Source organism: Oreochromis niloticus, linkage group LG6, assembly GCF_001858045.2.
Source record: "Oreochromis niloticus isolate F11D_XX linkage group LG6, O_niloticus_UMD_NMBU, whole genome shotgun sequence".
NCBI classification, from domain to species: domain Eukaryota; kingdom Metazoa; phylum Chordata; class Actinopteri; order Cichliformes; family Cichlidae; genus Oreochromis; species Oreochromis niloticus.
In genome coordinates, this window is record NC_031971.2 from 1,044,889 (window position 1) to 1,070,719 (window position 25,831).

The 25,831-nt window shown below is 38.6% G+C and overlaps 1 protein-coding gene across 2 annotated transcripts in view; it reads left to right on the plus strand.

Moving 5' to 3' along the window:
* The window catches only part of LOC100711262 (malate dehydrogenase, cytoplasmic), an 868,968-nt gene extending 844,142 nt beyond the window's left edge, over positions 1–24,826 (plus strand). The window contains exons 1-9 of one of the 2 annotated variants that reach the window (XM_003459860.4): positions 15,034–15,188; positions 16,257–16,355; positions 17,744–17,840; positions 19,390–19,565; positions 20,379–20,501; positions 21,191–21,367; positions 21,451–21,564; positions 23,376–23,465; positions 24,394–24,826. In XM_003459860.4, coding sequence (XP_003459908.2) covers positions 15,186–15,188; positions 16,257–16,355; positions 17,744–17,840; positions 19,390–19,565; positions 20,379–20,501; positions 21,191–21,367; positions 21,451–21,564; positions 23,376–23,465; positions 24,394–24,516 — 1,002 coding nt within the window. In that variant the 5' untranslated portion in view covers positions 15,034–15,185 and the 3' untranslated portion in view covers positions 24,517–24,826. Of the gene's footprint in view, positions 1–15,033; positions 15,189–16,256; positions 16,356–17,743; positions 17,841–19,389; positions 19,566–20,378; positions 20,502–21,190; positions 21,368–21,450; positions 21,565–23,375; positions 23,466–24,393 lie in introns of those variants that run through there. The other variant, XM_025908337.1, reaches the window with a different exon arrangement.
* The last annotated feature ends 1,005 nt before the right edge of the window (positions 24,827–25,831 follow it).

The following is a 25,831-nucleotide window of genomic DNA, read 5'->3' on the forward strand; positions in this document are numbered from 1 at the left end:
TTTGTGCCAAATCATAACATTTGTCTTATGTTATAGTATTACTACTAAGTGGAGGAATTTCTGTCATCTTACAGTATATGTGCTGATTACAGTATTTCTGCTAAATCATAGTATTTCTACTATATTATATTTTTCTTTCTAAATATAGCATTTCTGCTATATAAGTGTATTCTGCTATGTTATAATATTTGTGCTAAACCAGAGTATTTGTGCTGAAACATAGTATTTCTGCCAAATGATAGTATTTCTGTCAAATTATAGTATTTCTGCTAAAACATAGTTTTAATTTAAAATTACAATATTCATAGTTCATCACAGCGTCTCTGGTAAATCACAGTATTTCTGCTATGTTGTATTATTTTTCTAAATCATAGTGTTTCTGTAATGTTTAAGTATTTTTGGCTAAATATATTCTTTCTGTTATCTTATACTATTTCTCCGAAATTCTTGTATTTTTGGGAAGTTATCGTGTTTCTGGTAAGTTACAATATTTCTGCTAAGTTCTGCTATGCTATTGTATTTCTGCCAAGTATTATGTTTCCTCTAAGATATTGCAGTTCTGCTAAGTTACTACATTTTAGCAACGTTCCTTTGCTTCTGCAAATTTTTTACAATTTCTGCAACTTTGCAGCTTTTTCAGCTAGTTTTTGCTGACAGCTTCAGCGTTCCAGCATCCACACTGCATTTTCGCAGGAAATGCAAATTTTTCTAGTTATTCTTGGGGTTTCCGTACGTTTTTTGCCGCTTATCTACTCCCTCAGTTTTCAGCCGATTTTGTCAGTTCAAACTTTAAAAAATTCTGCTCTTTCTGCTAATGTTTGCTATGACTTTTGGTGCTCATAACTTCTATACTTTTTGAGATATTGAATTTTTTTTGCAATATTTTTTGCCCATTTCTGCCATATTATCAGTGGCCTCACTGATTTTCCTTGCCCGGTTGAGCCGTGTTTTAGCTCAGTGAGATGAGCAGCCGTTCTCAGACTGGGAGACCCGGGTTCAAATCCCGCTTATGGCAACATTTCTTTCAGTTTACAGTTAAACTTTTTTAACTCTTTTCAACACAAATTTCAGCTTTACCACCCCTTTTCAGCAAAATTTTCATTTTTTTCTGCTGTTTTCAGAAAAAAAAGTCTTTTCAACAGAAATTCTGCTCATTCACCTCTTTTCAGCGCAATGTTCTGCTTCTTTCCATCTTTTCTGCAGAAAATCTGCTCATTCAACTCTTTTCAGCAGAATATTCAGAATTTTCACCTCTTTTCAGCAGAAATTCTTCTTATTCACCTCTTCTGCAAAATTCTCAGCCTTTTCACCTCTTATCAGCACAAATCTCAGCTTTTTTCAGAAAAAAACTCTTTTGAGCAGAAATTCTGCTGATTCATCTCTTTTCAGCGCAACTTTTTGCTTCTTTACCTCTTTTCAGCAGAAATTCTGCTCATTCACCTCTTTTCAGCACAATGTTCTGCTTCTTTCCGTCTTTTCTGCAGAAATACTGCTCATTCTTCACCCCTTTTCAGCAGAATTGTGAGTTTTTTCACCCCTTTTCAGCACAAATCCCATCTTTTTCAGGTGATTTCAGCAGAAACCGCTTTTCAGCAGAAATTCTGCCGATTCACCTCTTTTCTGTAAAATTTCCAGCCTTTTCTCCTCTTATCAGCACAATTCTCAGCAGCTTCTGCTCATTTTAGCAGAATTGTCCATCTCTCCACCTCTTCTTTTTGAGAGTGACTTTGGCTCAGTGAGATGACTACCTTCCTTCAGACTGGGAGGGCCAGGTTTGAATCCTGCTCATGGCAACATTTTCTTTTTCACCACCGTACAACTTTTTGCAACTTTTCATCTTTTTCAGCTTTTCAGCAGACAGCTTCAGCGTTAAGGCATCCACACAGCATTTTCGCCTGCTATGACTTTTGGTGCTCATAACTTCTATACTTTTTGAGATATTGAATTTTTTTTTGCAATATTTTTTGCCGGTTTCTGCCATATCATCAGTGGCGTCACTGATTTTCCTTGCCGGGCATCCGTTCTCAGACTGGGAGGCCTGGGTTCAAATCTCTCTTATGGCAACATTTCTTTTAGTTAACAGTTAAACTTTTTTAACTCAATTTCAGCTTTTTCACCCCTTTTCAGCAAAATTTTCAGTTTTTTCCACCACTTTTCAGCACAAATCCCAGCTTTTTCAGCTATTTTCAGCAAAAACATCTTTTCAGCAGAATTCTGAAAAGAGTTCTGCAGAACTCTTTTCAGCAGAAATTCTGCTGATTGAACTCTTTTGAGCAGAATTTTCACCTCTTTTCAGCCCAAATTCTGCTTATTCACCTCTTCTGCAAAATTTTCAGCCTTTTCACCTCTTATTAGCACAAATCTCAGCTTTTTTCAGGAAAAACTCTTTTGAGCAGAAATTCTGCTGATTCATCTCTTTTCAGCGCAACTTTCTGCTTCTTTACCTCTTTTCAGCAGAAATTCTGCTGATTCACCTCTTTTCTGGAAAATTTTAAGCCTTTTCTCCTCTTATCAGCACAATTCTCAGCGGCTTCTGCTCATTTCAGCAGAGTTGTCCGTCTCTCCACCTCTTCTTGGTCAGAGTGAGTTTAGCTCAGTGAGCTGAGTAGCTGCCTTCAGACCAGGAGGGCCAGGTTCGAATCCTGCTCAGGGCAATGTTTTTTTTTTTTCACCACCATACAACTTTTTGCAACTTTTCATCTTTTTCAGCTTTTCAGCAGACAGCTTCAGCGTTAAGGCATCCACACAGCATTTTTGCAGGAAATGCAATTTTTTCTAGTCTTTATTATTAGTGTGAATGCTTGTAAAAGCATTCACAGTATTGTTCTTCTACATCTTTATTGTGTGGATGCCCTCAAAGGGCTTCCACACTATTGAGTTCCTGTTTCTCTTTATTCTTTATCTTTATACTTTATTCTTCTAGTTGCTCCGTATTTCGCCGTTTAAGTACTCCCTCAGTTTTCAGCCGATTTTCACCATTCAAACTCTAAACTGTTCTGCTCTTTCTGCTAATGTGTGCTATGACTTTTGGTGTTTATTACTATTATACTTTTTAAAATATTACACTTTTTTCCTTTAATTTGTCCCATTGAAATGAATGGAAAACTTCCACAATTCTGCTAAAACTTGCTTGTTTTTGAAACTTAACTACTTCCTCACACTTTCACCTAGAAACTCCATTCAAACTTTAAAATGTTCTCAGATTATTGGGCTATTCCTGAGTGATTCAGCTTTTTCAGATCTTCTACTGTTTTAATTTTATACCTCTTTAAGTTTTCAGTTGCAAAATTGTGATTTTTCAGAAAATACATGCGTTGTTATGGTTGCTATGCAATTAACTCAGAGTGGACAGTGGAAATTTCTGAATTTTCTCTTCTTGTCCGAACAACTTCTTGCTATTCGCTCAATTTCCACTCAACCCCCACAAATTATACATCAAAACGTAGGTATTTTTGCTGGCTTTCAGAAGATGTCACTATCATTGTTGTGGGATTTACAGATGTTTTGCAAATCTCCTCAGAGCAACACAAAGTCTCAAAACTCTCCATAGAAAGTCAATGGAGAGTTTGTTCAAAATCATCGCTGGATTTCTCTAATGACAGGCATTTTCAAATCGTCATATCTCCTTAACGAAACAAAGTTGAGACATGAGGCTTGTGCAAATATATCTTCAGACACTCCTGATGCTCACAATTCAAAAAGTTTTTCCTCACCTATTACCGTTTGGCCATGAATTACACTTGTTTGAGAGTAGGAAATTTGTCCTTCGCTCAGATTTCATCAGATTTCAAACTCTGGAAATGAGGCACTTTTTTCTCTTGTCATATCTTTTTGATGGATTTCCACAGAGACCTGAAAATTCCCATGACTGTTCACCAAAGCCTGCTGTTTCTTACGGTGAAAGAATGATTTTGATGCTCCATATAGATTTAGAGTTACAAAACATTGTTTGAGGGCAAGTCAAGGCAGTTTTGCTTCGCCTCTACTCAGTTACAGTGTATTACAAGTCATATATCTTCAATAATTTATATTTTATCTCTGAATAATGAAGACCTGCAGATTCCCCCATCTCTTCTGAACAAAACGGTGTCAGAATGAGCATTCTAGCCCCTACGGTTAGGAAATTATGGCCATTTGTTCAAGGGGAATCCTGAATGTGAGAAATACACTGCAGAAAACTTAAACCTCTCTCTGTGTCTGTGTGTGTAAGGGCTGATTACAGCAGGTGCAGCTAATTTAACTGACCTAGATATACCAAGCCCAGACTCTTAACAGCTCCTGTTCACTTTGCGCTCTGTGTATGTGTGTGTGTATCAATATTTCTCCCATGTTAAAGTATTACTCCTCCATAATAGTATTTCTGCTAAATCACAGTACTTCTACTACATCTTAGTACTTCTGCTCAACCATAGTATTTCTGCTAAATCATAGTATTTTTGAAAAATCATGGTATTTGTGCCAAATCATGGTTTTGGGGCCAAATCAGAATATTTCTGATATGTTATAGTATATATGCTGAATATAGTATATCTGCCAAATCATAGTATTTATGCCAAATTACAGTATTTCTGCCAAAAGGCAGAAATAGTACCTTTTAGCAGAAATTTCTGCCAAAAAATAGTATTTATGTTAAAACATAGTATTTCTGCTAAATCATAGTATTTGTACTGAAACATAGTATTTCTGCCCAATCATAGCATTTGTACCCAATCATAGTATTTCTGCCATATCATAGTATTTGTGCCAAATTATGGGATTTTGCCAAAACATGGTACTTGTGCCAAATTATAGTATTTGTGCCCAATTAATATTTCTGTTATGTTATAGTATTACTACTAAGTCGTAGAATTTCTGTTATGTTATAGGATATCTGCTGAATAAGGTATATGTGCCAAAACATAGTATTTATACCAAATCATAGTATTTGTGCTAAAACATAGTATTTCTGCCATATTGTGGTATTTGTGCAAAAACAGACTGTCTGCAACATCACAGTATATCTGTTATGTTATAGTATTACTACTAAGTCACAGTATTTCTGCCAATTCGTAGTATTTGTACTAAATCATACTACTTGTGCCAAATCATAGTATTTGTTGCAAATCATAGTATTCAAACCAAAATATAGTATTTGTACCAAAGCATTGTATTTGTATGAAGTACCGTATTTCTGCCAAATCATAGAATTACTGCAATTTCATAGTATTTTGAGGAATCCCTTTTGTGATAGTATTACTTCTAAGTCATAGTATTTCTGCTTTGTCATAGTATTTGTACTAAAACGTAGTATTTCTGCCAAATCATAGTATTACTGCTATTTCATAGTATTTGACTGAAATTACAGTGTTTCTGCAAAAACATTGTATTTCTGCTAAATCATAGTATTTCTGTTATCTTAAAGTACTTGTACTCAATTATAGTATTTGTGCCAAAGTTTAGTATTTCTGCCAAATCATATTATCTCTGCTAAATCATAGTGTCTGCCAAATCATAATATTTGTGCCTAAGCGCACCATTTGTACCAAAACATAGTATTGCTGCTATATCATAGTATTTGAGCCAAATCATAGTATATGTCCTAAAACACAGTATTTCTGCCAAATCATAGTATTTGTCCTAAAGCATAGTATTTCAACAAAATCACAGTATTTCTGCTATGTTATAGTATTTGTGCTTGTAGAAAAGCCTGTGTTAGTGTGAGCTACATTACCCAGCAGCCTCTGAGCAGTGAGGGGATTCATGGGACTTCTGAGCTAGATGGTCTTCCTTTGTTCCTGTGCTAACGATTGAGGAGAGAGCTGCTGGGAAGGGGAGCAAATAGCCCATCCTGTATTTGTTGGGGATGGTGTGTGTCACATAAACGTGAGTTAATGTTCCATGCTTAAGATGTTTACCCTGCTACTTGTGTGTATTGGTTTTAGTTACCTTTAGTGTATGTGCTACTTAGCGATAGCTAACGATAGCTATGGCAGCCCAGTTATTTGATTGTTTTGGGCTTGTTCCTGCTTTGTTTGTTCCCCCTGCAAATTTATGTGAATTTGTACACTGTAATATCGCTGTATTACGTAGTGGCTAAGTAGGAGGTTGACTGTTACTAAGTGCATCAGTGTACATAGGTTCTCTTGTGTTGGAGTGCCCTCTTGTGGCGCCTTTTGGGTAGTGCCTTAGTAAATGTGAACACTGCAAGAAGTGGTATCAGACTGGTTTGTAGTGGAGGAATTTGTTGCCAGTTTCTTTCATCTTTAATCCGTATTCATGTTGTAATGTAGTAGTACCACAATATGGCAGAAACACTATGTTTTGGCACAAATACTTTGATTTAGTATACTTTAGCTTCTTCAGCTTCTTCACCCCTTTTCAGCAAAATTTTCATTTTTTTCACCCCTTTTCAGCACAAATTCCAGCTTTTTTGGCTGTATTCAGAAAAAAGACAACTCTTTTGAGCAGAAACTCTGCTGATTCATCTCTTTTCAGGGCAACTTTCTGCTTCTTTGCCTCTTTTCTGCAGAAATTCTGCTGATTCACCTCTTTTCTGCAAAATTTTCAGCCTTTTCACCTCTTATCAGCACAATTGTCAGCAGCTTCTGCTCATTTCAGCAGAATTGTCCGTCTCTCCACCTCTTCTTTGTAAGAATGACTTTGGCTCAGGGAAATGAATAGCCGCCTTTGAGCAGAAATTCTGCTGATTCATCTCTTTTCAGCGCAACTTATTGCTTCTTTACCTCTTTTCTGCAGAAATTCTGCTGATTCACCTCTTTTCTGCAAAATTTTCAGCCTTTTCACTTCTTCTCAGCACAATTCTCAGCAGCTTCTGCTCATTTAGCAAAATTGTCAGTTTCTCCATCTCTTGCTTTTGAGAGAAAGAGTTTGGTTCAGTGAGATGAGCAGCTCCCTTGAGATGAGAATGGCCAGGTTCAAGTCCCGGTCATGGCAAAACCTGTTTTCAGTTTTCTCTTTTGCTCTTTTGTTCTGCCTCTTTTCTGCAGAAATTCTGCTGATTTACCTCTTTTCTGCAAAATTTTCAGGCTTTTCACCTCTTCTCAGCACAATTCTCAGCAGCTTCTGCTCATTTTAGCAGAATTGTCGGTATCTCCTCCTCTTTTTTGAGAGAATGAGTTTAGCTCAGTGAGATGAGTAGCTGCCTTGAGACCAGGAGGGCCAGGTTTGAATCCTGCTCAGGGCGACATGTTTTTTTTTTCACCACCATACAACTTTTTGCAACTTTTCATCTTTTTCAGCTTTTCAGCAGACAGCTTCAGCGTTAAGGCATCCACACAGCATTTTCGCAGGAAATGCAAATTTTTCTAGTTCCACTATATTATTCTAGTTGCTTCCGTACACTTTTTGGCACTTAACTACTCCCTCAGTTCTTATCCGATTTTCGCCATTCAAACTTTAAAAAATTCTGCTCTTTCTGCTAATGCCGGCTATGACTTTTGGTGCTCATAACCTCTATACTTTTTGAGATATTGAATTTTCTTTGCAATATTTTTTTCCCATTTCTGCCATATTATCAGTGGCCTCACTGATTTTCTTTGCCAGGAAGACCTGTGTTTTAGCTCAGTGAGATGAGCAGCCGTTCTCAGACTGGGAGGCCCGGGTTCAAATCCCGCTTATGGCAACATTTCTTTCAGTTAACAGTTAAACTTTTTTAACTCTTTTCAACACAAATTTAAGCTTTTTCACCCCTTTTCAGTACAATTTTCAGTTTTTTCACCACTTTTCAGCACAAATCCCAGCTTTTTCAGCTGTTTTCAGCAAAAACCTCTTTTCAGCAGAATACTGAAAAGAGTTCTGCAGAACTCTTTTCAGCAGAAATTCTGCTGATTGAACTCTTTTCAGCAGAATTTTCACCCCTTTTCAGCCCAAATTCTGCTTATTCACCTCTTCTGCAAAATTTTCAGCCTTTTCCCCTATTATCAGCACAAATCTCAGCTGTTTTCAGAAAAAACTCTTTTGAGCAAAAATTCTGCTGATTCATCTCTTTTCAGCGCAACTTTCTGCTTCTTTACCTCTTTTCAGCTGAAATTCTGCTGATTCACCTCTTTTCTGCAAAATTTTCAGCCTTTTCACCTCTTATCAGCACAATTCTCAGCAGCTTCTGCTCATTTAAGCAGAATTGTCAGTCTCTCCACCTCTTCTTTGTCAGAATGACTTTGGCTCAGTGAGATGAGTTGCTGCTTTAGGACCTGGAGGGCCAGGTTCGAATCCTGCTTAGGGCAGTGGTTTTTTTTTAGCAAAAATTTCTCTGTCTTTACCCCTTTCAGTAGAAGTTTTTGGCTTTTCACCACTTTTCAGCAAACATTTTCTGCTTCTTCACCTGTTTTCAGCAGAATTTTCAGTTTCTTCACCGCCATATAACTTTTTGCAAGTTTTCAACTTTTTCAGCTTTTTCAGCAGGCAACTTCAGCGTTAAGGCATCCACACAGCATTTTCGCAGGAAATGCAAATTTTTCTAGTTAGTGTGAATGCTTGTAAAAGCATTCACAGTATTGTTCTTCTATTCTTTATTATTATTTCACATTCCGTACGTTTTTTGGACGCTAACTCCTTCAAAACCGTTCAACTTAGAAAAACCATTCAAACACCATTAGATTCCTCTTCTTTTGGACAAGTGTGCTTCTATTTTTCTCATTTTTAACATTTATATTTTTAAAATTATTCAACTTTATTCAACAAAAATTCCCCATGTATTTCAATGGGGAGACCCTTCAAATCCTCATTCAACTTACTCATTTTTAAACTCCTACTACTTCCACATACGTTGACATAGAGCCACCATTCAAACTTTAAAACGAAAACAAAACATTCAACTATTCAACTTGTATTTATCTTTTCAATATCTATTATACTTTTTCTTCAGTTCCAGTTTAAGTTTCATGATGTTTTTTCAGCCATTTCAGAGTTTATAATGGGTGTGTATGGGACGGAATGTTGGGGCTAGAGTGAGACAGCTCAACTGCTAGAGTGAGAGGAGCGAAAAAATTAATCTTAAAATCTTTTTTAAAACTGCTGCTGTGTCCGCAGCGTTTGCTCTACCGGTCTGATTTTACCCTCAAAACGTAGCCATCGCTGTCCTCTTTCATCCAATGTGTTTACTATTGTACTAGGTGTTATGGTTTTTTCATAAATGTCACCAATGCACAGCCTCCTCCCTTCAACTCCTCCATAGACTCCAATGTTAAAATGGCTCAGAAGGTTCGTTTGAAAATTAGAAGAGCATGGTGTCTTTCCACTGTCACCACGTCCATATAATAAACTCCACAGGCATGAAAACTGAGAATTCGGTAGACTAGACATTGCTGCCGCTCACGGTGAAAGAATTTTGTCAATACGACTTGTACTTTTCATTTGGGAGCGATTTGTTTGGGGCTGACTTTTCTGTTCATTTTAAGCAGCAAAAGTGAGGTGCATGTCTGTGTGCGTGTGTATGGAGCCATTGGGTGCAGTCACTATAGCAACCAGGCTCACACCTGCCTGCTTAACGAGCTCTCTCTCTCACTGTGCCAAGATTCATCTTAAACACTTCTCTTTCAACTGCTGCTGTGTCCACAGTGTTTGCTCTACAGCCATCATTTTACCCTCAAAACGTCGCCATCGTTCTTCTCTTTCCAACACCGTGTCTTTCAAAGCTCAGAGATGTAAAGTTTTTAAACTTTTGGATCCAAGTGGAGGGATCACATTTTAGTCATTCAGTGATTCAAAGAATATGAACTTTTAATATTCATTCAGATGTTTTCTGACTCTAAATAGTCTTTTCTCATTACTCATCGTTTTCTAATTTACATTTTAAACATTTTCAGCTCTTTTCCAACTTCTTCTGTGTGGATGTTAGCTTTTAGCAGTTCAGCACTTTTGTTTTCAGGTGCAAATTTCTGTATTTTTCATCTCATTCAACATTTTTAACTTAAAATTCAGCAATTAATTCATTTCAGTGCATACATTCAGATTCAAGCATTCACACTGCAGTTTCTTCAGAAAATGCACTTTCTAGTTAAATTTTATTATCTATTCCGTACGTTTTTCAGACTCCTACTACTTCAAAACCGTTCAACTTAGAAAAACCATTCAAACACCATTAGATTCCTCTTCTTTTGGACAAGTGTGCTTCTTTTTTTCTCATTTTTAACATTTATATTTTTAATTTTATTTAACTTTTTTCAACAAAAATTTCCCATGTATTTCAATGGGGAGACCCTTCAAATCCTCATTCAACTTACTCATTTTTAAACTCTTACTACTTCCACATACATTGACATAGAGCCACCATTCAAACTTTAAGACAAAGACAAGACATTCAACTATTCAACTTGTATTTATCTTTTCAATATCTATTATACTTTTTCTTCAGTTCCAGTTTAAGTTTCATGATGTTTTTTCACCCGTTTCAGAGTTTAAAGTGGGTGTGTATGGGACGGAATGTTGGGGCTAGAGTGAGACAGCTCAACTGCTAGAGTGAGAGGAGCAAGAAAATTAATCTTAAAATATTTTTTAAAACTGCTGCTGTGTCCGCAGCGTTTGCTCTACAGGTATGATTTTACCCTCAAAACGTAGCCATCGCTGTCCTCTTTCATCCAATGTGTTTACTATTGTACTAGGTGTTATGGTTTTTTCATAAATGTCACCAATTCACAGCCTCCTCCCTCCAACTCCTCCATAGACTCTAATGTTAAAATGGCTCAGAAGGTTCGTTTGAAAATCAGAAGAGCATGGTGTCTTTCCACTGTCACCACATCCATATAATAAACTCCACAGGCATGAAAACTGAGAATTCAGTAGACTAGACATTGCTGGTGCTCACGGTGAAAGAATTTTGTCAATACAACCTGTACTTTTCATTTGGGAACGATTTGTTTCGGGCTGACTTTTCTGTTCATTTTAAGCAGCCAAAGTGAGGTGCATGTCTGTGTGCGTGTGTATGGAGCCAGTGGGTGCAGTCACTATAGCAACCAGGCTCACACCTGCCTGCCTAATGAGCTCTGTCTCTCTCTCACTGTGCCAAGATTCATCTTAAACACTTCTCTTTCAACTGCTGCTGTGTCCACAGTGTTTGCTCTACAGCCATCATTTTACCCTCAAAATGTAGCCATCGTTGTTCTCTTTCCAACAGCGTGTCTTTCAAAGCTCAGAGATGTAAACCTTTAAAACTGTGTGGATCCAAGTGGAGGGATCACATTTTAGTCATTCAGTGATTCAAAGAATATGAACTTTTAATATTCATTCAGATGTTTTCTGACTCTAAATAGTCTTTTCTCATTTCTCATGTGTTTATAATTTACAATTAAAACATTTTCAGCTCTTTTCCAACTTCTTCTCTGTGGTTGTCAGCTTTTAGCAGTTCAGCTTTTTTGTTTTCAGGTGCAAATTTCTGTATTTTTCATCTCATTCAACATTTTTAACTTAAAATTCAGCAATTAATTCATTTCAGTGCATACATTCAGATTCAAGCATTCACACTGCAGTTTCTTCAGAAAATGCACTTTCTAGTTCTTTTTCAGATTGGATATTTGCAGTCCCTGATTATGATTGACACCCATTTAAAGCCAAAAAAAACACTCTATTTAAAAACATACCTTACCACTATATCCCTCTATTTATCAGTGAAACTATCAGTATAACTGTGGTTAAATATTTTTAAAAGGCTACATTTTGTTGTTAAATTTGGATTTCCTTTATAGTTTAAGCTTCGATGAGCAATGGGAAAGGATGCATAGAGAAAGTACATTAAAAAAAAATAATTTTTGGCATCATTGGATAGTTACAGTGGAAAGAGGGAAGAGGAATGACTTGCAACAAACAGGGGACTCACAGCTTGAAGGTATTTTATTTTTTCCATGTGAAATGCATTCTAACCGCTAAGCTATCAGGTCACTTCAGCCTCCTGACTCTTGTTTGTGACCTTGGTTGTGCCACAACATTGTCTCATTCTGTTCTATCAAGATCAGCAGATTAGATAGCTCAGCTCAGTGCAACTTTACCCCCTGCTAGGCTGACTGGCAACTTAACAAGATAGCAGCTGATCATGTTAGCTTCCTGTAATGCATGAAGTGAACTCACCAAAAGTAACTGTTCACTTTTGGCCCTGACTTGAAAGCAATCAAAATAATTCAGACCTTACTGTAAAAGGATCTGACTTTTTCTACTATCTGCATCATTCAGTAGGGGCATTGTTTGGGGGAAAGCATATTGCTGCTTAGAGTTTGAAATGAAATCTTTAGAGTTTTAGATGCTTTAAAGGGGATACAAATCAACTGAAACAAAAGTCTCAAAGGCAAAGACTTGTGGCAAATAAAAATAAAAAACCTACATGATGTTATAGGTGTCTTGGAGTGGGAAAAAAATCCCAGAGGAAACATTTTACAGGATTCCATAAACAGGGATTCTTGAGGAGGTTAGTAAGGGAACCTCATGAGTTCTGATGAGCCTGAAAAGTCTGGTCTTTTAAAAGTACATAGGTTCCAAGTACTTAGATGTAGAATAAATGTGCTTGGTGTGAATAGTGAGAGATATTATAAGTAAAGCAAAAATGCATTTACTATTTATAATATTGTTGCTAGCCAAAAGGTGTAATCTACTATGCTTCTGACTTACAGAGAGAATGAGAAATACGTTATCTCATAGTTGAAAAATTATTTTGTTTTTATTTTTTAATTTTTGTAATTATAAAAATAATAATAATAATAATAATAAGTAAACATGAAATCATTGAAATGACTCCATTATTCATATCCAATTCTGAGCCTGAAAGTACTATAGAAAATTAATTCGGAAGTATAAACCTGTATTATACCAATCCCTGTGCAATAATGCTTGTTTGCTGGCCTGATTTGATTTTTCTTTTTTTTCAACAAAAAAATAAAGAAATGAAAAGACTCTTACGAATTTGAATTCTAAAATGCAAACTATAAGAAATTCAGACACCTCACACAGTTGCAAAATATTCACTCATTAACGGGAAAAGAAAACGGTTTGACATTAATCTATAAACACTTAATGTCGTGTAATGCATGATGAACTTCATCTTGAATTTAATGAAAAAATTGTCAAGTCCTTTGAGGAAGTTCCAGAAGTACTTTCCATGGATGTTAAGGATCCAAAAGGTTTGGTTCATGTAAAAGGCTTACTGATACAATGAAGAGATTCTGTACACTTGAGATTGATCCTGCTACTGCTATCAGCAGTTAAATCATCAATAAACACTAGTGTCCCACTTAAACTCTCAACCATACATGCAATCTCATAACATTACAGTACAACAATAGAGGTCGACTTCAAGCCCATAGCACAAGTCACCATCAAGTGTAGGATCTACCAAGGAGATGTGCTGTCCCCACTGCTGTTCTGCATAGGCAACATTGCAGACATCGAAGACAGCTACAAGTACATGGGAATCCCACAGGCAAATGGGAACTACGCAGAGGCCGCTAGGAAAGCCGCAACCACTAAGTTCCTGCAGAGGGTCGGGCAAGTCCTGAACAGTGAGCTGAATGAAGAGAACAAGATCTGGGCTATCAACACGCAATAATTTTTACCCTGCTGCAATAATTTGGCCAAAGGAGGAGATAGAAGCCACTGACATCAAGACAAGGAAGCTCCTGACCATGCATGGAGGATTTCATCCCAAGTCCAGCGCTCTGAGACTGTACGCTAAGCGGAAGGAAGGAGGCCGGGGGACTAGTGAGTGTCAGTACCACTGACATCTAGAAATCCTACCAGTAGGCTGACAAAGCTGAATTGAAAGACAGCACAGAGGCTCTAATCATGGAAGCACAGGAACAAGCTCCAAGTACAAGATCCTTAGAGGCTGGGGTCTATCACAACCAGGCAAGACCCCAGATTGAAGGCTGTGTAAAGATCCCCCAGCACATAACAGCAGAGTGCAAGATTCTAGCAGGCAAGGGCATACATGGAACACCATAACCAAGTGGCCGGCATAGTGTACAGAAACATCTGTGCCAAGCATGGCCTGGATGTCCCGAGGTCAAAATGGGAGACACCCCCTAGGGTGGTCGAGAATGACTGAGCTAAGATCCTGTGGGACTTCCAGATACAGATGGACATAAATGATGATGGCTAACCAACCAGACATAGTAGTGGTGGACAAGCAGAGGAAGACGGCCGTAGTGATAGACGTAGCGATATCAAATGACAGCAACATCAGGAACAAGGAACACAAGAAGCTGGAAAAGTACCACTGGCTCAGAGAAGAGCTTGAGAAGATGTGGAGGGTGAAGGTAACAGTGGTCCCTGTGGTAATCGGAGCACTTGGTGCAGTGACCCCGAAGCTAGGTGAGTGGCTCCAGCAGATTCCAGGAACAACATCTGAGATCTCCGTCCAGAAGAGTGCAGTCCTAGGAACAGCTAAGATACTGTGCAGGACCCTCAAGCTGCCAGCTCTGGTAGAAGACCCAGCTTTAAGAATAAAGACTGCCTGCAGGAGCGAGAGGGGAATTTATAAATGTGTGTGTGTGTGTGTGTGTGTGTGTTTGTTTCACCTCAGTTCTGTGAATACTTAATTGACTATTGAAGCATTCTAAGAATTTTTAAGGGAATTCATCCACTTCTTCATATATTTAGGTAGTTTTGGGGGCAGAAAAGTTTATGGGGTTCCATTCACATGGGTTCATGTTGAGATTTTCAAGGCTGTCTGTCTCATGAAGAGGTTGCAATGGGTCAGTGCTGAGTCCCCATATTCCCATTGTTATTATGTTATTCCATTAGTGTTTTCGTTTTTTAGATTGCTTATTCTTAAAACGTTCCATAGAGAGGGCCTTAAACATACTTCTTCAAGTGTAAATAATGCCGTTCTTGAGTTTCAAAGCTGTCATTTTGCGAAACAAATGATGATGTTCCGCTGCCGACCACAAGATGTCGACAACATACAGTTTATAGATGCTCTGTTAAAAAGGACGCTTTTCAGAAACTCATCCACCATATTCAGAACAATGGGGCGCGGTTTCACCAGAGTGATGCATTGTGGGAGAATGGGTTCTTTTCTGTATTCTCGGTTGTGTCAAAACACCTGAATTAATGTTAAAAAGGACTACAAATCCCATGGTGAGTGTGAAGAGTCGGTTCGCCGCCTGACTTGCAACACAAGGCTAGAGGTGACCCTGCAGTCCAGTCCGACTCTGACAGGGGGATTAGGCACCGCACAGCAAACCCATCTACATTCGCTAGTTAAAATGGTAAGCTAGAATATTTTGACCTCGTTGGTTGATATTAACTATCTAAATTAGACGTCGAATATCGTAATACCGTTTATCTTGGTTAGAAAAAACTGTTTATTTAATGATGCACTAATCGTTAACATTGACATTGGCAAGAAGGCGGCAGAGTAATTGTTTCATCTCACTTAATGCTGATAGTGTTACGAGTTTTTAATAAAGGTTATCTTTGTGCTCGTACGAGACCCAAGGTCAGAGCAGACACGCGCAGGCTGTGGCGTAGGAAGGAGATGCGTTATCGAAAATACGGAAGATGTAATACAGCAACGGTCTGTTGCGGGTTAGTGCACCGCTGTACTGTTTAACAGTCGCTGGTTCACTGTACATTAAAACCTCCATTTTAATATGAACGGGAGGCGGGCGGTGGCGTGGCATCGGCGTCAAATGACATCAGCGGCCTTTTCTTTCAATCTGTTAGGGTAACCAATCACAACAGGAGCTCTATCAGATTGAAATCTCTCCTACAAACCGCCCAGTTAGAATATGATGCAAGGCGGGATCTGAACATACTTGTCTGCAGTTTATTTTGTGTTTAAAATGCACGTTAACACTGTATGCAATTCGCCCATTCCCATTTCATTGATTATTTCTCATTAAAGTGAGTACGAAGTTATACAAGGATGAAAGGAATTCCTTTCATCCTTGTATATACTGAAAGGAATTCCTTTCATTCTTGTATATACTTAAGTATGTCTGTCCAGTGCTTTTTGAATTTCATGCATGCACAATGAGACAGAGATAGCAAGTGCTCACAGAAAATAAACAATAATTTTGCTACTCTTGCTATTATGCAAGAATATTAGATCATTCTGTTTGTCCTAATTTTCATAACGGGCTTTGTTGTGAAGTTTTGTCTATGAGGAAGACATCACTGTCCTCAATGTAAAGATTTGGTTTGTTATACATATCTGCTTTTCAACTAGAAAGAAAAGTCACAGCCAGTGAGCCAGCAATGACAGTTACTGCTCCTTCATTTCCTGCCTCAGTTGTTTAACTGGGTCAGTGACACTAATGTTTCTGTCTACACAGGCTGAACCAATCCGTGTTCTGGTGACCGGCGCTGCTGGCCAGATTGCCTACTCCCTGCTGTACAGCATCGCCAAAGGAGATGTGTTCGGGAAGGACCAGGTGAGATTCATTCTGAGCTTTGATTACATAATGTTCAGAAGCAGCAGAGTCCCCTTCTCCCAGATCCCAATCTCTGACTGGGACTGTTATATAATGGAAGTACCATGAGTAATGAACATGCCTTAATTCAGGGATACTTAATGGAGTTCTGATCTGTGAGAGACTGTAGAGAAAAAGGAGAGGTGAACAAAGTTTTCAAATAAAAGGCCTCTTTATGAACAAGTAATCTCTGTGAGCCTAAAGCTCAGGCTGCTCTAAACGCTCTTTCACTGATATGGACATCTCATTTACACAGTGCTTCCTGTAAGCACAAAAGCCCCTCCCACTTGCTGTTCACTCTTATGTTTGATGAGTGCAGCCATTTGAAGAAAGTTGACTTAAAGAGAGTGTGGTCTCTAAGTGGGAGGGCTAAAACAGCTTGTTTTAGAAGATGAAGCCAATGTAAGAGTATTAAACTCGGAATCATGTAAAGGTATGCTATTAGTGTACAAGAATAAAATAACAGAGCTTTAATAACTAATATGGATTTAGGAAGGCATTAGAGAAAAGCTTCGGAAAACTTCACACAATCCCTTGTTAAGGTTTGGAAGAACAAGTTTTGGAACAACAGGTTCTGCTTTAGTGATTGCATCTGAAACCTGATTCCATGCCAGTATTGCAGTTTAAAACATGACCTTAATGAGTCACTCTATGTGGGAGGTGACACCGGGAAATGCATTGAAAGGTCTTTGTACGAGGTGTAGAAAGGAGCTAATCTGTCCCAAATCATTTCACTTTCATGCTATATTCACCTTAATTACAAAAAATAATAATCTTGCTCATACTCAAACATGCTGCACTGAGTGTTTTGCACATTTTTCCCAACATTTATAAAATGAGCTCTGCATAACCTTATCAAAGCATTATTAAGTGACTTAAGTTTGCTTTTGTCTGCCAAGATACTGGACAGCACAGGGAGTTTGGATAAATTACTGATCCTGTCTATTCAAGATGGAATTTTCACTAGAAAGAGCTTACACATTAGAGGACATGCTAGAATTAGCCAGTGTTAGCCAGACGAAAGACAAAGTACGAAATAATTCTGTAGATGCCCGGCTGATGTTAACCATAGATTTCCCCAAGTATCTATCTGTCCCTAGATTTAGCCACTAGCAAAACGGCTAATGTCACCACAAGCAAAATCTAATTTTAAGCCACATCAGTGTTTTTCATGCATAAACCCTGTTTCGCTTACAAATAAATCAGTCAAAAGTTTGGGGTTTTTTTGTTTGTTTGTTTGTTTGTTTTATATCAATTACAATAAAGTGTTTAGTTTGAACTTGTATGATGCACATTGAACACCATAATTCAAGTTGTCTTACTCTGATGTCACCATGTTGTGTTCTCAGCCAATCATCTTGATCCTCCTGGACATCCCCCCCATGCTGCCAGTGCTTGATGGAGTCGTCATGGAGCTGCAGGACTGCGCCCTTCCCCTGCTGAAGGGTAAGCCCACACCGTGTGCCTGTGCATGGCAAGAATTCATGGTGAATCTTCTCAATCAGTTGGATCTAAACTAGCCATTTAATTACAAAAATAACTGCTTGTTTATTTTCTGGAATCTTAAAAGGTGTTTCCTGCCTTAGGAGATGTTGAGAAATATTCTGCAGAGCTTTTGCTATGATGGTGAAATTATTTTGAAATTATTTTGAATCAGAAACCACCCTATTATCTTAGCATTGTTAAATAAACAGCATTGTTCAAAAGCTGTTTATTGCTCATTTTAAGCTCAAGTGGATAGAAGGATGGAGATTTTAAGAAGTCAGCGGCCAGATACAGCCACAGATGCTTGTTGTGCTCCATCTGGATTGCAGTACACACACTATTTCTGTGTGTGTGTGTGTGTGTGTGTGTGTGTGTGTGTGTGTGTGTGTATGAATGCGTGCGCGCCCTTCATAAACTGTGGGCAGAAGCCTTCTCTGTCTACTGCTGCTGCTCTTTGGAGGAGTGTCTAAAGTATGGTTTTTGGTTGGCTGCTGGTTCAGGCACCACAGCAGCCAATCAGAGCAGTGGTGGGACAAATATGAATGGAGTAGAGATGAACCCCGATTGAAGTCCAGGCTGATAGCAGCGAGCTTACGTCTAACATCAGACATCAAGCACATCTTATCGGCAAAGGCAGAATCAGCCAAGGCTGCAGATATTCATGTGGAAGGTGGACTCAATCACTCAATAACAATGACCTTTTATTGGAGTAAAAATTGTGAGAAGGTTAATGTGACCGTATTGAGGACCATCTTTACTTGGGAAATGATCATTTTTTTAAAATAAAATATCACACTGGTTTTGTCATTAAAAAAACAAATACTACTGTCCAAAGTTATACACAAACTAAGAACAAAAAAAAATCGCATAGTAGGCATGCCAATCATCTATTCCCTACGTATCTTTGAGATGCCAAGCTTCTGTAATTTTTATTAAAGTAGTCGCTATTTTTTAGTCAGAACTTTTAAAAAAAAATTTAAATGTCTGAGTTGGGCTTTTTGTCTTGAGTTGAAGTGACAGGCTTTGTCTTCAGGTCATGTGATCACAGAATGTATAAGGACAGTCATAATTTACACCATGAATTATGATTATACCCCAGTTAGCTGATCACCATCATGTCTCCAGGCCCTGAAATGTCCTAAAAGCCAGAGTAAAGGCAACAAGGGTGTTTTTAAAAAAAAAAAAAAAAAAGTTAAATTGGGGGAAATAAATCTCAAATTTATATTTAAAGGCAAAGTTACACTTGCAGGGAGAGTGTCTGGGTACACAGATGCTGGTTTTAAAAATCAGTGTGGGTCTTATCAGTCCATGTATTTACTTTTTCTTATCATTATGTTCCTGCAGGGTCCCCTTTGTTCCGATAGCTCATGGTGCAGTGTAATGATAAACACAGAATGAAAAACTTCTGACAGGATTGTGCTTGGGGTGTGCAGACAAAAACAAAATGTTGTCAAAATATTGGAATATTTAAGTCCCAATTACAACAGCTAATGTGCATCGTCTCCAACAGAGGTCATCCCCACTGACAAGGTAGAAGTGGCTTTCAAGGACATTGACGCCGCCATCTTGGTGGGTTCAATGCCCAGAAAGGAGGGCATGGAGAGGAAGGACCTGCTCAAGGCCAACGTGGCCATCTTCAAAACGCAAGGAGCTGCCCTGGACAAGTATGCCAAGAAGACCGTCAAGGTGCTTTGGGGTTATATTATTTTCAGATATTTGGTTGAAAATCTGTGACTTAATAAGCCAGTTGCAGCCGATGAACACAGGAAGTGAAAGTGCTTATCTAGAAAAAGTCTTTCACGTGTCAAAACCATGTTTCTCTGCTGAACGTCACACAGCATGCTGCTGCAGAAGCTCAAATGTGGAGAAGAACTGCAGGTCTCCAAAGGTTCCAAGTGTGTTTTGTTGAACTTGCATTTTGTACTGTGACTAATCTTAAAATGTCTAATTCAGTGAGGATTAGTCGGGTGAACCCGAGTCCTTTGTTTTCAAAAATCTTTCATTCTCCAACAAAACATTTTTTATGTTCATGCCAGAATTCTTTTTACAAAGGGGAGAAGAATATTTGTGTTTTAAGCCCTTTTTGTCAAGAGAGCTAAATTTTATTCATGTGATTCATGTCTCAGCTTTTTTATGAAACAGAGCGCCATGGGCCATAAGAACCCCCCCTGCTTAGAAATAACTTTTAACAGAGCAGCTACAAACGCTGGTCACTACCAGTGTAGAGCTAAATCGCTAGTGCCGTTCTTTACTGTAAACATTGACGTTACATTTTTGATTACTCCATTAGTTTAAAAGTTTTAATTTTTTTAATAAATGTGTATTTTCAGGATAACAGAAGATTGGCTTTGAGCATCTTCTAAATTCTGCTCACCCTGTGACTAGAAGAAGGGCTCTGTTTTGCCAGTTGTTCATTTGCTTACTGCAAACAAAGCAAATTCAGGAAATTGTCTCAGACTCTGTGTGTCTGATAGATATGTTTGAATCTCACCCTGACAGGTTTTGGTGGTTGGAAACCCTGCAAACACCAACTGTCTGATCGCCTCCAAGTCCGCTCCATCCATCCCTAAAGAGAACTTCTCCTGCCTGACCCGACTGGACCACAACAGAGCCTGCTCCCAGGTACATGTGTTTACAATTTACTATTGTTTTGTTTACAATATACATTTGTATAATACAGGACGACCTGCTCACATCTCCAACCAGCTGTTGACCACACATCACTGAGGCAGTTAAACACTCATCCTGTTGGGACAGTTTCTGTGAGAAACTATTAAATCAAGCTGACGAGAGTTGTCGTCATCAAATTGTTTTGAATTGTAAAATTACATTGAACTATAGTAATGCATAAAATCCTATCTGACGTGACTGTAGTTCATCTCTGCCCTAAAGATGTCTGGACATGCTTTAAACTTGTTTTGTTTTTTTGGTGTCAATGAGTAAACCGTATTATAATATTGTGATGTACATTAAGATCTAAAACTGACATTTGTCTTTGCAAAGACAGCTGAACAATATCACACACAAACAAGTGCCCAGAACATTTAGTTCCACAAAGTGTTTTTTTTTTTTTTCAGGTGCTAAAACTTTCCTTTGGTTAGATTCTGTGTTCTGTTAGATGAAAAAATATACTTTGTAAACGAAGATTTCAGGGGAGTTCCCCAGTAACAATTTGTTTTGGGGTTTTTTCCTTATATTGATAAAAGATTTTACATCGAATAATAAACGCACCATTAATTATAGTGTTGACATATCATGGTTACTATTTTAAAATACTACTTCTGTTTTTGTTGTTGTATTCTCTCCTGAAGGTGGCGATGCGCTGTGGCGTGTCCTCTGACCAAGTGAAGAACGTCATCATCTGGGGCAACCACTCCTCCACCCAGTACCCTGATGTCCACCACGCTAAGGTCAACCTCCAGGGGGCCGAGACGGAAGCCTACCAAGCCATCAAGGACGATGCCTGGCTCAGAGGAGACTTCATCTCTGTGAGTTATTGACTCCATGCCAAACATAACAAACAGACAGAAACTTTGTTCTAATGTGAAACCTTCTCCTCTTCATCTTGCAGACAGTGCAGCAGCGTGGTGCTGCTGTCATCAAGGCCAGGAAGCTGTCCAGTGCCATGTCTGCAGCCAAGGCCATCTGTGACCACATGAGGGACATCTGGTTTGGCACCAAGGAGGTCAGTGTGGATACAGTGATTAATGCCAGCTCAGTTTTATTTTATTTTTTTAGTGTTTGACAGTAATAAGAATCTCGATGGTCAGAAAGGTAAGTACTCATCTTTAGACATGTAAGATTACATCAAAAAAGCTTTTTCTTTTCTTGTTTTTTTCCAGACAAGTTGCTGGGTTTGCAGTCTTTGTTTGTATACAGGGAGTGCAGAATTATTAGGCAAATGAGTATTTTGTACACATCATCCTCTTCATGCATGTTGTCTTACTCCAAGCTGTATAGGCTCGAAAGCCTAATACCAATTAAGCATATTAGGTGATGTGCATCTCTGTAATGAGAAGGGGTGCGGTCTAATGACATCAACACCCTATATCAGGTGTGCATAATTATTAGGCAACTTCCTTTCCTTTGGCAAAATGGGTCAAAAGAAGGACTTGACAGGCTCAGAAAAGTCAAAAATAGTGAGATATCTTGCAGAGGGATGCAGCAGTCTTAAAATTGCAAAGCTTCTGAAGCGTGATCATCGAACAATCAAGCGTTTCATTCAAAATAGTCAACAGGGTCGCAAGAAGTGTGTGGAAAAACCAAGGCGCAAAATAACTGCCCATGAACTGAGAAAAGTCAAGCGTGCAGCTGCCAAGATGCCACTTGCCACCAGTTTGGCCATATTTCAGAGCTGCAACATCACTGGAGTGCCCAAAAGCACAAGGTGTGCAATACTCAGAGACATGGCCAAGGTAAGAAAGGCTGAAAGACGACCACCACTGAACAAGACACACAAGCTGAAACGTCAAAACTGGGCCAAGAAATATCTCAAGACTGATTTTTCTAAGGTTTTATGGACTGATGAAATGAGAGTGAGTCTTGATGGGCCAGATGGATGGGCTCGTGGCTGGATTGGTAAAGGGGAGAGAGCTCCAGTCCGACTCAGACGCCAGCAAGGTGGAGGTGGAGTACTGGTTTGGACTGGTATCATCAAAGATGAGCTTGTGGGGCCTTTTCGGGTTGAGGATGGAGTCAAGCTCAACTCCCAGTCCTACTGCCAGTTTCTGGAAGACACCTTCTTCAAGCAGTGGTACAGGAAGAAGTCTGCATCCTTCAAGAAAAACATGATTTTCATGCAGGACAATGCTCCATCACATGCATCACAAGTACTCCACAGCGTGGCTGGCAAGAAAGGGTATAAAAGAAGAAAAACCAATGACATGGCCTCCTTGTTCACCTGATCTGAACCCCATTGAGAACCTGTGGTCCATCATCAAATGTGAGATTTACAAGGAGGGAAAACAGTACACCTCTCTGAACAGTGTCTGGGAGGCTGTGGTTGCTGCTGCACGCAATGTTGATGGTGAACAGATCAAAACACTGACAGAATCCATGGATGGCAGGCTTTTGAGTGTCCTTGCAAAGAAAGGTGGCTATATTGGTCGCTGATTTGTTTTTGTTTTGTTTTTGAATGTCAGAAATGTATATTTGTGAATGTGGAGATGTTATATTGGTTTCACTGGTAAAAATAAATAATTGAAATGGGTATATATTTGTTTTTTGTTAAGTTGCCTAATAATTATGCACAGTAATAGTCACCTGCACACACAGATAGCCCCCTAAAATAGCTAAAACTAGAAACAAACTAAAAACTACTTCCAAAGACATTCAGCTTTGATATTAATGAGTTTTTTGGGTTCATTGAGAACATGGTTGTTGTTCAATAATAAAATTATTCCTCAAAAATACAACTTGCCTAATAATTCTGCACTCCCTGTATTTCTGCTTACATGTTATTGATGCAAACTGATTGAAGCTGTTACCTGTCTTCAGGGTGAATTTGTCTCCATGGGTGTCTATGCTTCTGGAAACTCGTACAACATCCCAGAGGACCTTATCTACTCTTTCCCAGTCCAAATCAAGGTGAGTATATGCTGGACTTTAAAATAGGTCCACATTAGGAAGTGACTGTTCAAAATCTGTCCAGGTTCTTGTGTTGGGCAGGTTTATATACAGGTTACATACATTTGTCTACATATGCATTGATTTCTTTTACTGCAGATCATTCCCACACGGCTGCTGCTTTATGGTCCTTATGTTAAGTTAAATAAACAATGTTAGTGCTTATAAATCTGTAGCAAACCTATTTGCCTTCTCAACAGCATGTGCACCTGCACACTTCTGCCTCCATCAGTTCAGAAAATGAACATGGTCCAAAGTCTTTAAGGTTGTTGTGGGTGTATTTTTTTTTTTTTTTTCCCTGGGCATCAAGCAGTTTGTCAGCATTAGCAAATAAGCTGATGTTAGCTAACATCAGCTAAAAAAAAGAAAAAGAAACACGCTTTAAATACTAAAGCCTGTCAAACAGCAGAATACTGCAGTGGACATATACAGAACATTTATCTCAATGAACGGATCTTTTGGTTTTCGTGATCAAATGTGACTGTCTTCTGGCTAATGTTACCCAATGCTTAACCAAAATCAGATTAAAGTGTGGTGCTGGTTGGCTAGCTTGCCTAATTACTTGATCGCTGTAAAATGAACGTGTGCCCCTTATCACATTCATGTAAATTTAGTCGGCATTATAACTGGTACTTGTATATAAAGCATGTACTCGTCTCCCAGATATTGTATAATTTACACAACATTAGTGTCCAATACTGTAGGTTAGTCACATGTAAGTCACTTCATGGTTTTAGTTGATGTTTGTCACACAGTAACAATAACAGTGTAACAACAATGCTCTTTTGCTGACAGGCTTAGTTGAAGCTCATGCAAAATTTGACAGAGTTTGGACAAAATGCAATAAATCTCATAGCTCGACCGTTGACTCTTCTCTCTCTATCCACAGAACTCGACCTGGAAAGTGGTCGATGGCCTTCCCGTCAATGACTTTTCCCGAGCCAAGATGGACGCCACAGCCGCAGAGCTGGTGGAGGAGCGAGACACTGCCCTGGATTTCCTCTCCCAGTGACTGTCACGCCCCGGTGTCCAGAACTTAGTTCCCCCAAAGGCGCGCTGCTCTCGGCTCTGAGATTCCACCATAATAAACCGTCCAAGCTGGCGCCCGCATGTCACCTCTGTGTGTATGTGTTTATGCGTGTGAGTGAGTGTGTGTCACTTGGCCACTTCAGGTTTTCAGAAAACCTGTTTAATGAACATAGCCTGGCCTCCTACATCTGCAAGACACTGAAAAATGTCTGTGGTGGTAGATAACACACAGTAGCTGTCCAGAAACTGTAACGGAACATGTCACCAATAAAGCAAGAAACCGACAGACCAAATCAGGCCTCACTTGTGCTTCTTTGATGTTTAGGAGTCTAACAGCTGTGCATACAATACAGGTTTTAAACATTTCTTTAAAGACTTGGGCTAAACTATCATACCCTACTAGATCTGTTATGATAGGTGGTCCACTGTCAGAATACAGTCTGAAAGACACATGAATGCAGTATAGGGGACATTATATGCAGCACAACTTTTTTAAGTTTTATTTTAAAATATTATTGATATCTTTTCTGTATCTCAATCTTGTAAATCAACTTGAAGTAATGTGCTGGAAATGAGCACCAATATTATAACATTTTAGCCAGTGAATCTGGTACTGTGTATACAGTGTCTACCTTATAATTAAGGTAGACACTGCATAGTGTGGTGTTTTACCACTCTGAAAACCTCAGAAGGCAGAACAAAGCTCAACCCGGGTGGTGATGATACCTATGATTTCTATTAAATCCTCCAGACGCTTGCAGTAAAAGACTATTAACCACAAGAGGGCAGTATTAATCTGTACATAGACAGCTGAGGATTTTTTGGTGTGTTGCGTCCCATTCAGTTATTAATTTATAGTCAGACTTGCTGTTTGTAACTAAATCAACAGGTAACTATAGGGTTTCAGTTGTATTACCAGTGTTTATATAAATTAAACCTCTTTTTATCAACAATAGAATGAAAATTGTAGTATTCTGAAAGACTGACAGATACATACTAGGTGGAGTTCACCTTGAGAAATAATTAGGATAGAACCAAGAGAAGATTTCTTTTTCTTTTTTTTCTTTTAATAGAAATGAATACAATACAAATAAAACCAGAGTAAGATGTGGAAACAGGAGATCAATAATGAAAGCTAGTTAACTTCAAAAGAATAAATGGCAGTTATACTAAAGCTGTTTTTGTTTTGTTTTTGTAAAATTAAGCACTGGTATACAAAAGATAGAGAGACAGATAAATGGATAAATTTAAATATCCACCAGCTCCTTTTAAAAACAAGCATTCCTCCCGTTATAACC